This window comes from Corvus kubaryi, unplaced genomic scaffold, assembly GCF_017639235.1.
Source record: "Corvus kubaryi isolate FWS band 111438036 unplaced genomic scaffold, C.kubaryi_AGA036_p1.0 37397, whole genome shotgun sequence".
Lineage (NCBI taxonomy): Eukaryota > Metazoa > Chordata > Aves > Passeriformes > Corvidae > Corvus > Corvus kubaryi.
In genome coordinates this window covers 17,913,532-17,930,970 of record NW_024581136.1, presented here as the reverse complement: position 1 = coordinate 17,930,970, position 17,439 = coordinate 17,913,532, and the positions used below count along the sequence as shown (strand labels likewise).

At 42.9% G+C, this 17,439-nt stretch overlaps 1 protein-coding gene across 8 annotated transcripts in view; it reads left to right on the top strand.

Annotated features, from left to right (window-relative positions):
• LOC121670956 (multiple epidermal growth factor-like domains protein 6) overlaps positions 1-8,953 on the top strand; it is a 192,580-nt gene extending 183,627 nt beyond the window's left edge. For 6 of the 8 annotated variants that reach the window (XM_042041961.1, XM_042041962.1, XM_042041965.1 and 3 more), the window contains 4 exons: positions 230-358; positions 1,023-1,148; positions 3,700-3,828; positions 4,224-8,953. In XM_042041961.1, the coding sequence (XP_041897895.1) occupies positions 230-358; positions 1,023-1,148; positions 3,700-3,828; positions 4,224-4,303 (464 nt within the window). In that variant the 3' untranslated portion in view covers positions 4,304-8,953. Of the gene's footprint in view, positions 1-229; positions 359-1,022; positions 1,149-3,610; positions 3,829-4,223 lie in introns of those variants that run through there. The other 2 variants (XM_042041966.1, XR_006018348.1) reach the window with 2 other exon arrangements.
• The last annotated feature ends 8,486 nt before the right edge of the window (positions 8,954-17,439 follow it).

Below are 17,439 nucleotides of genomic sequence, written 5' to 3'. Positions count from 1 at the left end.
CTGGTTCAGTTAAAATTCTGGGGATGTCCCAGATCACCCAGCTGCTTCCAGATCTTGCATGTCTCTGATGCTGGGTGGTACAAGTTTAAAAGCCCATGGCATTATTAGAGTTAAGGGTAAATGTCATTTTTTGTTGGCTGCCAGGGAACGTCACAGAGAATACAGAGGACTTTAATGGTGTGTATGATTTTCTTCATGAACCTTCTTCACTTTATACTTCCTTTTTCAGGGTGCCCCCTTGGATTTTATGGGCTGGGCTGTCTTCACACCTGTGCCTGTAAAAATGGAGCGAGCTGTGATGCAGTGACAGGACAGTGCCTTTGTCCTTTGGGTTATCACGGTGTTCACTGTGAAAAAGGTACTGGTGCCCCTCTGATGGCAAAACCAAAAGCAGAAAAACAAAACCGAAAACAGAGCTCAAAAAACCTCATATAATTACTGAAATAGTTGTTGGGAGCCACTTCTTCTATATTTTGGGCTTAATGAATATCCTGAAACATTGAATTTGGGGCGGATTTCCTGTTGTACAGCTGGGTGTTCCCATTCCCTTATAAATTAACTAATCTGGTTCTGATTAATACAGTGAAAGCCCTGGTCTCCATGATGTCTTGCAGCAATGAGTTCCACATGCCATTTATTAAAAAGAAGTCCCTTTTACTGATTCTACATTTGCTTCTAAAACTCCAAATAAGATTATTAAATAGGTGCATGTTAGACCTGTCGAGTGTTATGGAGAGGTCTTCTAGAGAGTTCTAATTAAAAATAAAAATAAGTGCCAGCTACATTTCTGGGACAGATTTACAGATACCTTTGAGAAGTTCGATTAGACGACCCCAACAGAAGGAGAACTCACATAAATATTATGCCCATTCCACTATGTTTTATTCTTCATTAAGCTTGGCATTTACACTGACTTCAGCAGAGAGTTTATGAGCTTTCCTCTGAGACATCCTGGGAAAACTCTGGGTTTAATGTACATCTTGCCATTCAAATGTGCATCTAAAGGGTTCTCTTGCTGTCAGGCTGTGACAGGGGCTGGTTTGGTGAGAGGTGCCAGCATCAGTGTGACTGTGGAGGTGCTCCTTGTGATCCAGAGACTGGGAAGTGCCTTTGCCCACCTGGGAAGACTGGAGACAAATGTGACATCGGTAAGGGAGATATTTTTAAGGGCTGGACTGTGAATAGTTAAACCACTCTGACCTATTGGTCTCAGAATAACTGTAAAAGGACATTTGCTGGTGTTCAAGAACACATTGTTTGTAGAAAATTGCTCTTTGGGGTTATCGACACCTTTATCAGCAGGCTTGTACCTCTTGATTTAATCAATATTTAAATTGATACACTGATAGGAAAACTGTTCACGGGTCAGCTGTAAAATGTCATTGGCCTTGAGTTTTGGAGAACACAGGCTGGGGAAGAATGACCAAGAAGTTTTGCAAATGTAGTGGGGAATACTGCAGAGGGTGCAGATGGGCACCAAGGGCTCCAGTGTCTGGTTTGTCACACAGACATTTGTGACCCTTTTCAATCCAATGCAAATGTATATCCAGCTCTGGATTTGCTTCCTCTGGAAGCAGGATGGAATCCCTACAGGTGGGGGGAGTGGAGCTACAGCAGCTGTGCCTGCCCCTGGGCTTCAGCAGCAGCCCAGGAACTTTTAACCCAAATGTAATTCCCACTTTTCAGCACAGGCACTTGGGCTGTGTGTTGGCCCACAGGAGCAGAATTCTTCTGTAACAGGGATATAAAAATAGGTGATAAATTTTTCCTGTGGGGAAAACCATCTCCAGTGCTGTACCCTGATGGGGTGGGTGCAGGATTGAGAGGCAGCAGTGGCAGATTCCTGAGCCAGTCTCTGGTCACAGTTCTGACTCTGATCATAGTTCAGGGCCAGGTTGGATCAGGCTGGGAGCAACCTGGTCTGGTGAAAAGTGTCCTGTGCCCATGTTTGGAACCAGATGAGTTTAAAGGTCCCTTCTAACCCAGGCTTTTCTAGGATTCTGTGATTATGGTGGAGCAGTTTCTGGGTAATCACCGGAGTAGAAGGAATTGCAGTGGTTTAACTGAGTGTCAGAAGACATTTGTGAGCCCAGTGCTGTGACAAACAAGGTAAAAGGAGTGAACATCCATGTGCCACTGTGGAGCTTTACACCAGGAGCCAGAATCCTCCTGAGCCCCTGGAACAATGGGGGAATATTATTTCTGCTTTTGTTCTAGGATGGGGCAGGAAGTAGATCTGAACAGGCTGTTATTAATACACATTGCTGTGAGCTTAAGCCTTAGTGCAACCTCCAAAACAAACTACAATGGAAAAGCATTTGATTCCCTCTGTGCACTGTCCTGTGGTCAGGAGATGAAGCTCCCAGTCTGCAGCACTGTTCCAGTGGGGACATGAGCCACCCTCACTGGCCACACAGCACTGGGTGTCCATGGGCCCTTCCAGGAAAATTTTAGGCAGAAGTGGAACGCAAGGGGGAAGCTCAGCACCAAAAATGGGAATTGAGGTTTTCCTCCTTGCAAACTCTGGGAGTCATTTTTATGTTTCTTAAATCAGCTAGGGTAGCCCCCATCCATGAAAAGCTGTTATGGGGTAGGTTTTATTTGCATTTTTATTTTCAATTAGGCTCAGTTCATCTGTGATATAACTGTGAGCAGCTGTGACTGTGCAGCAGCCATAAAGATAAAAGGCCTGATTTTAATTTGAACTCTGGTAAAGCACCCATTAAACAGGCAAAATGTTAATTAAAAAAAAAAAAAAGAGAGAGAATATAACAGACTTTTATGGGCGTTCTTTTTCTGTAGTAAATTAACATTGCAGACTTTCAAACAGATGTCTTAAATACACATTGTTATTAACATGAAAATGTGGTATTACATAAATTAAAATCAGGTCCAGAGGTGTTTGGGGAGACCTTTTCTCATAACATTTCCTAATTGAAAAGGCCAAGCTCGGAGCGCACGGGGCGAGTTCTCCCATGTGCTGGGGCTGCAGCTGATGCAGGGCTCAGCAGGACTTTATTTACCCGAGGGTGTTCGTGGGAGAAAGCAAATTCCCTGGTTACAGGGTTTTCCAGCGAGGTGAGGGAGAGAGGGCTATTGTTTTCTCAGTGTTTTACACCCTGCCTTGTGACCCTGCTGCTCACTTTCCTTTCCTGCCCGTCCTCTGATGCATAAAAAATTGCAGTGAGGATTTAGCAGCCTAGGTATGAAACATATTTGCATTTGGAAGTGAGATTTTTTTGTGAGTTTGATTTGCCAGGAGGCAGCAGAATTGTGCAATCAGAGCAAGACATGACTATCTATAAAATGGATTAATTCTTAGTGTCACATTCTGTGAGGGAAGGCTCTTGGCCAGCACACACTGACAGCCCAGCCATGCAGGAGAGACAGGGGCAGGAGATAGTGTGGATCCAGGATGCTGACAGCAACTTTCCTGAGCAGATCCCAAGATGTTCCCTGTTGGGCTGTCGGCCCCTGTTTTTACACCAGTAATGATTTCCATTCTGGGAACCTCTTCAGGACAGCTGGGCTGCAGCTTGGGCAGAGCATGTGGCAGACGAAACTTGACGGCTGCCGCACTTTCCAAAATGTCATGTTTTAATGCTAACAGATGTAGGTGTCTAAGCAGCTTCCTGATCCACAGAAGAGGGAGACTACCAGGCAGTGTTCCCCCTCTCCCAAACCCTCCTGTCCTTGCAGAGTGCAGGCCAGACCGGTACGGCCCCGGCTGCTCCCTGCGGTGCCAGTGTGCCGGCAGATCCCGCTGCAATCCCTACAATGGGAACTGTGCCTGCCCAGCCTCCTGGATGGGGCCAACCTGCAGAGAAGGTAACTGGGCTGGGGAGGGTGCAGCCTTTCCTGGCAGAGTAAAACACATGGGGCCTGTGGAGGTGCTCGGTTTGGATGGGAGTGTCAACCCATTGGATCATTTGGATAATTTCTCTTCTTAGTGAAATACAATACTGAGGGCAAGTCTCCTCTCACTTGTAGCTAATCACAACTCCTTCCGTTTAGGAAAAACTTTTGGGAACCTTCTGATTTGGAGGTGTTTTGCTGTTTTGCCTGCTCTCTGCCTCTGTGAGGAGGCTGCTGTAACTCCCTCCTCTACCTTCTTTTCAAGACTACCATTTATTGAATTATTTAAGTGTAAATTGTATAATCTATATAATATTTCAGTATTAGGTTATATGGACCTGAAACCATGTTTCTACTTAATTCTCTAGGTGGCCCTCCAAAGCTTTCCTTTTATGAAGAACAAACTCAAGAAAGAGGGAGTATTTTTCCAAGAGCTCTACAACAGTAACATTTGGACTAATAAATGAACTGTTTTATATGCACAGACGGTATTTGAATTTGGATATGAAAACAGTTATTCAATTCAGGTTGAATTGTACTGAAATATTCACACTTCTCATGGAAGACTACAGAGGCCATTTAGTAGCTGGATCCTTTTAAAAAGTTGAATCTGTTTCATGTGCTCATTCCTAGCCTCTTGCCCCTCCATTAATCTACTCTGGACATTCTTTCTGATATTAATATAATCCATTGCTTGAAAGCCTGGACATGTTTTTAATCAGACCAGCTCCAAAGAGTATCAGGGTAAGCAGCATGTAACACATCACCATGGAATGAGCCACGCTTTGTATCAGGGACTTTCTAAAGCCACTTGACAACCAGCACCAAGTTCAAAGAGTGTTCCACAGATCATGACGCTTCTACAGATACACTGCAAAATCACATTGCACAGAAACTAGAGGGATTCATCAAGTTAATTCCTCTTTGAATAACACTGTGTGTTCGAGAGAAGCACAAAGTTTAATTTTGAACTTGCAGCTGAAGAAGAATCTGCCACAGTCCTCAATAAGTTGTTAATTTATTTAAGAGCATCTTCTGCATTTCTGGTGTGGTTTGACTGATTGGAAGGTCTCTGTCTGAATCTGCCTTCCAAAGAGCCTGGTGTCATCTGCCAGACTCCCCTGGCATTCCATGTTCTCACATCTTACCAGATGAATTTCTCAGTGGTTTGTCAAACTGTGCAGCGCTTCTCATCAAACAGTATCTGCTAATGCAGAAAAGGTTTTATCTTGAATGGAGAAAGCAGGTAGTAAGCAAGGAGAGATGCTTAAAGATAATCTCTCTGGATTTTGTGGTTTTATTGAGCCTTTTTTTTTTCTAAAGTCATCTTGCAACAGTCCTGATACCATTCAACAGCTGCTGGTGGCCACTTTGTAGGACAAAGACATTTTGGTGCTATTTTGTCTGTTTAGACTGGTTTTCCTTTGATATAGAACTGTGTTATTATAAACAAGTTTATGTTCTGTATTTTAATGCTCTGAGTTAGCCAGGCTAAAAGATTTCACAGTGCCTTTTTATACCTCTCTTTAGGTTAGGAGTGAGAAAATCTATATAGTAACCACTTGATTCTGACTGTATCAAAAGTGCACTTAAGAAGGGGTGTCAGGACCATGATAGACACAGAGTATGGGCAGTTCCAGCTCTTGTGCTGACACTCCATTCACCCACCAGAACAAACTGCAGCTTTCCAAGAGCAGGTTTTTGTCTTGCAAGAGACAAAACGACAATAATTGATGGTAACTTGGGATTTGTAGAGATGTTTGTTGTTGTGGTTGGGTAAGGGATGAGTTGGTGAAGCAGGATCCAGGGGGTTGGATGGGAAGGTGAGGTAACAATTCTCCCCCACAGTTTGTCTCAGCTCTTAAACACATCTGCAGTCAGTAACTGTCCAGGCCAAAGCAAGGGGCACTTGCTCCTCTGGGAGTTAATTTCAAGCTGTGATCTATGTGAAGCAATACAGATTTGGGAGGTGTTTTCCAAGCTTCGTGGAAGTCTTATTGTTGTTATTCATCACTTCATAGGTGTTGAAAGTAAATGTATTTGTGAATGTGTCAAAATTAATTAACTAACTGTGCTTTCAGCCAGAAAATCACTGGGGCTGATGCTGATCCCTTTTAATTTCTTCTGTAGAGCTCAATGAATGTCACTGGAAAGTTCATTCAATGTAAATGTGGCAAAGTTATGGTCCCAGAAGCGTGTGACTCTCAGCAAGGCAGTGACATTTCAAATGTTCTTTTGGAGGTGTGAGGCCTGGGTCTGATCCTACAATTATGTGAACTTGGGGCAATTTCACTGAACTGGAACCTGTAAGGTCAATCTCCTGTGAGACAATGAGATACAATCTTAGCAACTGCTGGAGAAGAACAATTCCAGTTGAGCAGTTGACATATTTTGATTGTAACTCCGTATTCACTGCAGAGCCAAACTACAAAGTAGTGCAAGTGTCACACTGTACTCAAGACTTTTTGTAGAATCACTGAGTGAGTAAAGTTGTAGAAAACCTCTGAAGGTCCAAGTTTCCTGTGAAAGCCTGGTCAGCTTCAGAGTCAAATGGGTCAGAGATTCATTGTTCAAGTCAAATTCCAGAGATACATCCCACTGAGTTCTGAATATCTCCAAGGATGGAGATCCCACCACCACTTTGAACCTGTCCCAGTGAAGATTTCATGATCTTTTTTTTTTTCCATGGTTTCTAATCAGAATTTCCTGAGTTTCATCTTTGATCCACTGCTTTTCATCCTTTCAGTGTGAATCTCTGAGGAGCCTTTGGCTTCCTCTCCCCCACAGCCCCCATGGGGTAGTTGGCTACAGCCTTGGTCTTCTCTTCTGAAGACACCCCATTACCTCAGTGACTCTCTACTGGCCACATTCCAGACATCAGACATTCCAGTTCATGGACAGCTGCCCAGAGAGTGGTGTGGTTACTCAGCAGCTCATGCATAAAACCCTTTACACTGCTGTCAGACAGCAGAATGTATCAAATGTACTGTTTTTCTCTTATTTTTGTAGACTGGCATGTGATTTGAGCAGCTAATCTGAGGGGAAACCTTTCTCAAGCCATATTATTTACACCTGTGTATACTTGTTTACATTTTCCACAGTACCTTGATAACAGAATTGTAAATATGTAGTATAAGGAAATAAAAGATTTTTGTATTAAGTGTTTTTAAAGGATGTCACGATTTTAGGTACATGATGAAACACATATTTTAAGTGACTGATACTGAGCCTGAGCCAATGAATTAGAGGCCCAAGTAGATCTGCTTTGGGAAATTTTTCAACAAACTTTTTTTTAAATCAAAAAGTGCCACTTCATACAAACCACTACATATGCAATATTCGAAATGCTTCTTGGCTTCTTTTTGTTATTACCTTGGGGGAAGAAATTCACTTCAGTGCCATCAAACAGACTATTCTGATTTGTGGTTCTGCATGACTTCTGTTTCAAAATGAAGTACAGTCATATATAGGTAAAAATCAGAATTAGAGATTTCAAAAACATTAAGAGATGAATTTTGATTGGGGTAGCTGAAATGTCTTATCTTGGCTCTTTTTCATAAGGCAGAGAAAATGTTACAGGATTTTGTTTTCTAGAAGAGCCACAGCTTTACATTATTAACTATTAATTAAGGGAGTTTGCTTGTTTGTGATATTAATGTTTTGATTCTGCTCCTTACTACGGTTTAACACATTTACCTAATTCTTTGCCTACAAAATAGTCTTTATTAGACAGGATGGAATTTTTAAATGGAAAACTGACTAAATCAGCTTTTCCAGAGGTTAAGATTTTGTGGCAGGTGAGTGTAGTTGCTACTAAATTAGTACAACTCTGCTTATTTGCTTCATCAGATTCCAGTGAAAGAATGTCAGGCTGATACAGTCCTGACCACAGCACTGGGGCCTGTTGAAAATGAAAGTGAAAAATTCAGTGAAAATGGGGTTTATAGTTAAATTGATGTCCATGTTCTTCTTGGTGAAGGCCTTTGCTGGCTCCCCATTTCCCAGGAGGCTGAAGTTAATTACACTTCCTTGAAGAGAGCGCTCTGTGTATTCCTCTGTAACACGCTTGCACGTGCAGATAACTCCTTTCAGAAAGACATTGGAATTATTTCAGCCATGCAGTTCTTGTGCCAAATCCCCCTCTCTTACCTTGTGTATTCCAGATATAACTTCAGTCTGAGTGGGAAGGAGTTGAGTGTAACTCAGTGGGCCCAGCAGAATCTCACTCGCTGAGAATTCATGAAACCAGGACAACATGTTTTAAGTTAGACTTCACTAACACTATCCTCATAGGAAAACAATCAGAATTTTAAAAATTCCCCGCTTCCCCTGCCAAAAATTATTATTCTACTTTTATCCTTTTTATGTTGAAGAACCATAGCTATTAAAGTTTGCCCAGATTCCTTGCCAACCATATTATTTTGATTGGCTGCAGGTTTCTGTTTGTGTAAGTAATAACCAGCATAGTGTCAGGAGTTGCCAACGGGACAAACATGGAAATAATACCTTTATGTCCTTCCCAGAAGAGGCAAAGACCCATTTGGGAGCCATCGTGGCTTCATTGTGCAGATCAAACAGCGACTCTGTTAGAATTTAGCTTCTTACCAGAGCAAAGTAAAGCTTAGGAACAACCTTTGAGAGTGCTGGTGGACCATGGAACCTCCATCCTCCCATCCTCATGTTAATATTTTTGTCTTTAGACTAGAAACCTTCTCAGTCATCAGTTTTTGAAGGACTTTTCCTTCAGGTTGGCCTGTGGCTGAGAGAGCAGCTCCGTGCACGGGCTGCAACTGTGTTCAGTAATCCTTTTACAAGGTCACAGCTTTAAATTCTGACACTGTAAAGCAATTTCCAGCAGTAAACACCAAATCTCAGCCTTGTAGAGCATAAGTTGTTCATTCTGTTCTTTTTATTGCTTTTAATGAGCACTTGCATAGCAATATTATGTCTCTGTGAATTTGTAACCCCTCTTCAAGGAATGTGTGGGATGTATCTCAGATCTGTACTGTGCTTTCTGTTGTAGACATGTTGTAGTGAAAGGATGCTGATGTTTTTTTATATAAACATGTGATTAAAACTTGTTCTTGTTTTTCCCTTATTGCTAGTCTTGAAGCAATGGGCTTATGTTGTGGAGGAAACTTTATTCTACTGAACTATTTCACATTCAGAGCAAACAGGCTGAAATCACACTCCTGCTTTTAGGAGTTTGTATAGAATAAAGAATGGCCTGTGCCCAAATGAGTTTGTGTATGATCCCTGACCAGGGCAACCTGGCCAGTGTCCGAGCCTGACAAATAGAGCTTTCTGGCACTCACACTCCAGAGTATTAGAAATATTCAAAACACAGCATAAATCTTGCTGGAAGAGGATGGTTATGCAGTGTAACATTTCAGGAAGACTTGGGACAGAGCACTTCGAAGGCATTTGAAACCACACACCTGCAGCCTCCCATCGCCTGCTTGGGCATTCCCAGAGCCCAGTTCTGCCAACAGCTTGCCTGGTTCACCTTCAGGGTATTGTCTTCTCACATTGGCAGGGGCTGAAGGAACACATGTGCCTGCCTAATGCCAAATAATGCAACAAGAGTGTGCTGGTTAATTGGAAGTAGCAGGCTAAATTGAATTCAAAATGTGTAACAAAGGGAGAATGGTAGATCGAGCTGTCAGAAAAAGTGGACAGCTCTGGCTTGCTGCTTTCTGGGAGAGCAGGCTTGGATTCCTTTTTAAATTTCAGGGCAAGGAGTTTGAATTGAACTGTGTAATACTGCAGGGTTCTGTCTTGCGTGATTTACTTCACTCTTCCTGCAGTTTTCAACAAGAAACAGAATAATTAAGTTCATTTGGTTTGTCATCTTTTTGACATACATTCTAAAAATAATTCCATAATCCTTACAACTTACCCAGTAATTTCTTTATTAGTAGCCATATTTAAGCTATTCAAAGAAGATGTTATTGCTATTAACCTCTCAGATTGCTGTTAAAAGCTGATCAAAAACTAGACATGGAATATTAAACTGTAATATTCTCAACCTCTGCAGAGTTAGCATTGATCTGTGTTTTAAACCTTTAAAAATCCATGCCTCTGCAGCACTTGAAATGTTTATAAATCATGGAATGGTTTGGGTTGGAAGGGACCTTAAAAACCATCTATTTCCAACTAGGTGTGGGGCAGCTACAACTTCTCTGGGCACCCTGTGCCAGTGCCTCACCACCCTCACAGTAAAGGGTTTTTTCCTAATATCTGAAGTATATGGGACCAGGGTGACCTTGTGAGTGTATCCAGGGAGCTCTGTTCCATGGCTTGGTCCCTCAGCATCTTCAGAAATCATTATCCCTATTTGCAGCCAGCACTGCTTATCTCTTATTTAATCAGCCCTGGAAGTTCACAGGGTGCTAATAGAATATTCTGTATGCATGCAATAAAAACAACCATCCAAAACCCTGTGAATGGTTTAAAAATGAGTTAAAAGCGCTGTATGATAAGGCATTGCTTTGTTGATTCCTTCAAGCATGGTAGTTAAAAAAACACAACTCAGTTGTGTTATTTTATATATGAATAAAGATGTCAGCAAGTAGTCATCTAACTGTCCGTGCCATTTGGCAGTATCTAGCTTCCTTTTTAGTAATAGCCCTATAAATCTTTATCTTTTACTAAGCTGATGACAGCAAAACATCTTGAGAAGCTGCATGTGGTGTAGATATTATAGTTAATGCTTAAATGCTTCATGCCATCATCTACTGGGAGTTTTTTCCCGTCCAGATGTAACATCCTGGTTTAAGGCATGTGCTCCCTTCTCCCTCTAGTGATTCCAAGGGCCCAAGGATAATTAATTAATTAATTTAAGGTCTGTTATCCAAGACCACCGTGTTGGTCCACAGTAACTGAGATCCACCTGCTCAGGTGACCTCACTGACCTCCTACCAAAAGTAGTACAAAAGTAACAGCTTTGCCTTTTGCAGTAGGTTCTGTACTTTGTGTTTTCTTTCTGCCTGCATGTCCTTGGTTCATCCAGAAATCCAGGGCTTTTCTCAGCTCTGTCCCCTGCTTTGGAGGTGGCTGTGGAGGCTTCCCAGTGTGGGAGCAGCACTGTGAACTGGGCTCATGTTGGCTGGGTAAGTGGAGCCACGTTTGGGGTGGAAATGCTCCATGTCCCTCTGATTCTGCCCTGTTCCCATTTAGGAGAAACCAGCCTGTCATTTCTTTGTTATTTGGTAAGTCTTAAAGTGTCATGAATTACTTACAAAGTGACTTAATGAAAATTCTCTAATTTTTGCAGCTGGAGGAGGCTTTTTTCAGCCAGAAGTCCAGGTCTTAAATTACTTATTTATCCTGTAAGACCCACATTAAGATTTCTTGCTGTACATCATCATCAAAGAGCGAGATCGGTGCAAGGAGAGACTGTGGGGTAATTCTTGCCTGTCCATTTGATTTTTTCCCCTTTTCCCTGACATTTCAGCTGTGGTAGCTCTTGTGGATCTTGGCTTTGCACTACCAGGCACAGGGGAGGGCTGCTCTTAATTAACATTAAGGGTATATATGAAATACAGAGCAGCAAAGAGCATCCCATTAAATATGGGCTGTATCCCTAGGTAATGAGGGGTGGGAATGCTGCAGGAACAGCAGCCACGGATGGCATGACTCTGCTCCAGCCTTTTGTGGAGCCCTTCACCCTCTCAAAAGTAAGAGGTTTGAACAGGCAGCTTGAAGGACTATTAGGACTGCTCACGGTCATAGTTAGCGTGTTAAAATATTTTACAAGAACCAGTGAATTTGATCAGAAAATAGTTATTTTTGGCTGCCAATGTGGCAAAACCACTTAAAATACAAACTCAAGAATGTGTTGAAAGGAGTCAGTTTGCCAGCACGGCTATTGTTGTAGCAAAGTCTCTCTTCTGATCCAACGGGAATCCTCTCCTCAAGTTTTATTACTTAAAAAGTTAACGTGGATGTCAAGCACCTGGAAATCTTTACATCTTTGAAAGGAGTGTTGGTGGGGGCTGGGTGGGTTTGGTTTCTTGTTGCAAAGTCTTTTGCTCCACGTAGTTAGCTGGGGATTTCCTTCCCTTGGGAAGCTTTGAGGATTGATTTGGTAGTTCAGTGTCACTGCTTTGATAATGTGCTCTCGACAAGAGATAACAGCATGTGTGACTTGGTGCATCAGTATTTGAATTTGCAATGGATTTTCTCTTACTTTTGATTTCTAGCTTAAAATAAGAAAAAAAAAAAGACACCAAAACCAAAAACCTTGGCTTTTTTAACCTTTTTTTTTTAATGTGTAAAAAACCCCAATGCCACACAGGGTCCTCTGGAGAGACAGGGCTGCCTCCTTCGAGAAAAATCAAAAACTGCCTGCAAACACTCGGGAAAGAATGATTTCAGCAGTAGAAATCCATTTTAATGCATGTCTCAGTGAGGGTTTGTGCAAGCAGAAAGCAGCCCCTGGGACCGTTCAGGAGCTGGAGAAGGGATGGATCTGCAGCCGTTGTTATCTCGAGTACATAAATGGTGCTTCAGCCCCTGCATCACGTGCCAAGGCAGGGGAGATGTGAAAAGCATCATGACCAATAAATTAATGTTTTACTTTGAGTAGGCATAAAGGAGGATGTTGAAAACTGAGTTTCTTCCTGCCTCTGCTGCCAGCAAAGCAAAGCCCCACACAAGAGGGTTTGAAGGTCCCTCTGGGAAAAAATGCCACTGGCAGCTCCACCGGGTGCCTTGTCCAAGTTGCCCTGAAGGAATCTCTTCCAGAAATACCTGTTAACAATAAGGACCTGTTAATGTTTCACAATTATTTTCCCAAGTATTTAATTGCTGTGCCAGTCCCCAGCACAAGAAACTGGCAGATATTAAATACACAATAGCTGTGGAAACCTCTGGTCTGTCTGCATGTGCCAAGACCAAGATACAGCTGCACATCTGCAGGTCTGGTGAGGGCTCAGTGAGCTGAGCTTGCACCTGGCAGAGAGGGATTAATAGGGTGTGTCCAGCTCACCCTTGGGTTCCTTTCTGAACCAACACTGGGGAAGAGAAGGCGGCCAACAATGAAAAACTAACTAAAAAAAATTAACATCAGTACCTTATAGTAGTATTTAAAATCTTAACTTGTCATTATTTATTTGCCTGGACTTGTGAGTCTGTGCTTTTTAATCTATTTTTTTTCAGACCCAAAGCTGACACACTTCATTAGAGATGAAAAAACCCCCAGACTTGTGCTTTTCATGCCATTCCCCTGACACTGGGCACACCTGACATCAGGTAGTATCTCCCCCTGCTCTGTGTGCAATCAGGAAGAATAAAAAGCTGGGGATCTGTCAGTCATAACTACAACTTTTCCCAAGAAAATCAACATGATTTTCATCTTTTGTGGAAGGAAGCTAAGCCACAAATTACTCATGGCAGGCACATCCCAACTTTTCTGTACAGAGGCTGCACTAGGGAATGAAGGAGAGCGGTGTTGGTGGCCGGTCAGGAGGGATTGCTTGTAATTGCCCACCCCCACAAAGGTGTTGCTTTGTCACTGGCTTCAGACCAGGTACAAACTCATGATTTACCAGAGGTGGGATCTTCGTGCCTCGAGGTGTATTTAGAGAGCTCTTGCTTGGCTTCCTCTTGTGGAGGTCAAAGCTGACCAGGCTGACCTTTACAACTGAAAAAAACCCCATGAATTTCAGCTTCTCTGCCTGATACCAAGGCAACATTGAAGCTTATTTTGATAGTTTGTCCTCCCCAAGTGAGGAAACTGCAGCACTGGCACACCACCTTCAATATTTCTGCCTCACTCTGCAGGATCTTAAAGACAAGGCTGTGCCTTGATGGATGTCAGAAAGGAACATTGGCTTTGAAGTGGTACTGAGAGCCTGTCTTCATTCTTGAGCCTTGATATACCTTTTCAGCTTGTAAATTTAGATATCTGCCTAAATTTCATCTGCCTGATAGAGTGTATGAGCTACTTGACAGCAAACCTTCCCAGTTCCTGTCGGGCTGCTCAACGACACGGGTCCCACGGAGCGGTTCCTGGTGAGGGTGCCACGCTGCTGGATTCCCATGGGTAGTGACATCCATCGCTTGCCAAAAAAATTCATGGACTGCCACGACACAGATTCATTTTTCTTGGGTTTTCCAGAGGAATAGCTGGATTCAAACCTGCTGAGAGTCAAGGGGGAGCTGGACTGGAGTCTCCTACACCTTGGTAAGAGCTCCAGTCACTGATTTGATAACCAGAACACTCCCTATGGCTATCTTCCCACAGGCTTATAAATATAGCCTGAGGGTTTGTTTATTTTTAACTGGAACGAGCATATTGGTAATTTGCATGATATTTTTTGGCCTCCAAAAATGTTTGAGTGACTCAGTAGGTGGCACCCTTTCTATTCCTTTATTTTCCACCAGATGTCAAAAATAAGTTGGAGCTGGAGCCTGTGTGTGTGTAACAAGTTCAGTAAAAATGTAAATGCATATTTGTCTCCTTAATTGAATATAGTATATTGTGAAATCATTACTGTCAGGGCACACTTGGGTTTATACAAACGCTTAAGTAAAGAAAATACATAAACCTAGATTGACTTGAACAATTTGAATGTGATAGCAGACATCTGTGTTCAATAACATCACTTTGGTAAGCGGTGTTTAATATTTCATGTCAAAGCAAGGAGAGTAATAGAACGGGGTATTTTCAGAATTCTTAGATTGCTGAAGTTTATGGCATAATATATAATCTGTCCTTTGTCAAGCTCACCAGAAAAAGCCCTGCTGCAGCTGAAGATGTAAAGTGCTCTAATATATATGTTTCTAGACCTCTCCCTGCTTGAGGAATTACTCTTGGAAGGTGCTGAGTGCCCTGAAGTGCCAGTGAAGTCAGTGGGATTTGAAGTTCCTCGCAGCTTGGAGAACGGGGATCCTTACAGGGGCTAATTACTCTCTTCCAGTCCCGGCCAGGAAAGCCCTTCAGAGCTCCTTAACTTTTAGTGTGTGAGGAGTCCTCTTCAAACTGCATTAGGAATGCTTCTGGGATAGTGTCCAGAGGTCCAGCTCATTCCTCCATCATCTGGTAAAATGAGAGCTGCTCCCTGACCTCAGGAACTTAAAATTTGGGGGCAAAGAGGTGAAAATGAGAAAGTTCCTTGCCTAGGGGCAGATCTGCCACTGAGGGCTGAGCCCAGAGTGCCGCAAAGCAGATTAGAGCCTTATCTGCTGGGTTTTGGGGGTGGAGGAAGAGGAAAGGGGCACCCCTTCATTCCAAGTGAGGTCCATGCACAAGTACATCACCAGCTCAGGGACTCCGTTTGGCTTCAGAAAGTTCAAAGGAAGAGAAACATTTTTAAGTATCTTCCAACTCTGTTATTAATGAGCAATTACACTGATGTTCTTGGATGAATTTCCACAGGGTAATTCATCTACAAACAAATCTTTCTTTTGTATTTCTCCCCCCCAAACCCCAGTCTTTTGTATTTCATTTTTAGGTGAAATTCTGTAGTGAAAGGGGCCAAAAGAAACATGCTTTCCCGAGCCTCATGCTGAATGTCTGTCTGGATAGTTTCATTTTAACTGCAGCTTGGAAAAAAAAATGTAAACATGGTGTGAGTATCATTTTTACTCTGAAGCTGTTTTTCCCCCGTGTTCAAATAGCATTATAAATGTTTGCTCAAAAGAGGCATATTTATTCATCTAGCCTCTGAGAGAACACTGTGTGCATAGGTAGCAATAAAAATGTGTTAAGGGCTGAGAGAGATTCCCCTGGTAAATGACTTTTCTCTTGACCTCCTCTTAAGCATCTTAGCGGGGCTGAGCTCCTGCCTCTCTGAGAAAGTATGTTTGCACTGGGGAGGAAGAATTTTTAAAGTTGCGGAGTGTTACAAACAGTGAGCAAATAACTGTGGGGGTTTGGTTGGGGGTTTTTTTATGATGTTGGAAAAAAACTCTTACGAAAAAGACGTGGCGTGCAAAGCAGTCACACACATTGAAAGTTGTTCCCAACATGCTGTATGATTTCTTGCAAAGAAGATGATCCGTGCAATTGCTATTCTTTTTTTTTTCTCACTATTTTCTCAACGAATAAATATTTTTGTGTGACTGTTCACCACTCCTTCATTTGATAGTGGAATCTACCTGCAAGGGTTGTTTAGTGTGGAGGAGGATCAGAGGGACATTATAACTTTCTACAACTCCATGACAGGAGGTTGAACCCAGGTGGGGAGTGGTGTTTTCTTCCAGGTAATGAGTGATATGACAAGAAGAAATGGTCTCAAGTTGTGCCAGGGGAGGTCTTGCTTGGATATTAGGGAAAACATCTTCTCCAAAAGGATGGTCAGGCATTGGAACAGGCTGTGCAGGGCAGTGGTGGAATCACCACGCCTGGAATTGTTCCAACAATATGCAAAGGTGATGCTTAAGGACATGGCTGGTGGTGGCCTTGGCAGTGCTGGGTTAATGGTTGGATTCAATGGTCTCAGATGGCTTTTCCAGCTTAAATGATTCTCTGATTCTGTGCTTATTCAGATATAGATCAGACACACATCGTCACGTGGCTTCTCTGGTACATGAGGTTATTGTCCCCTGATTACAAGCCCAAGTATTCTGGTGTGCAGAAATGATTTCCAATGACTCTTTCTCATGAGACCATGGAATTGCTTTTCCCTGAATTCGGTTCACTCAAATGTTTGTGGAAAGGAAACGCAAAATAAGGAAGGACTGTAGCAGAAGGAAATTCATCAGGCTGTTTGTATGAATAAGGGCAAGGCTTCCCTGCTTTGCTCACCCAGCTCTCTGTCCTATCCAATTAAACATGCACTTGGCAGTTGTCAGACTGAATAACTCGACCTGCCACGGAAGCTGGAGATGGAAAACACCTGCTCAGATCATCCCCTGTCCAGTGTAGAGCCTTTCCCTGCAGGACAGGGGTCATCCCTAAATCCTGCAGCTGACACGCAATACACAGCCTCAACTGGCAACATCCTGTCCAGAGTTGCACTTCATAAATCAGGGGTAGGCCCAGTAAATCAGCAAGGAAGAGCAGTTACCAGCGCCGTATCTCCCTTCCCAATGGTTTTCTTCTGTTCTGAGGAATCAGTGGCATGTCAGAAATGATTCTCTTACCCAAGCACTAACCAGTATCTCCACAGTGCCGTATCTTGCCAAGCAGGAACATAAGCAAACACTCAGGTCTGCACTGGGGACTTGAGCAATCGCCCTGCACGGCCAACATTCCTCCCAGCTGTTAATGTGTCCGTCACAGGGTCGTTGCTGTTGTTATCGATAGCTGATGTTGCTGCTGCTGCAGCACTGTGTCATTTTATCGTTCCTGGGTGGGAGGATGAGTTAAACGATGAATCTGCGCATATTTGTCACGATGGGAGCCTCCAGATCGCCATGTTCCTATGGAAACCTGGCCCTGGTTTAGCTGAACTGGCCCCGTCGTGGGTGCTGAGCACTCAGAAAAGGAAAAAAGCTGGCGCTGGGCTCTGCTTGGAAATCTGCTCCCAGATGTATGGATGTTTGTTTATTTTTACATTTAAGAGACCTAAAACTGCACCAAGATGCAAAATAGCACGGAAGAAACAGTCTTTGCAAGGACTAATCCTCACTGAT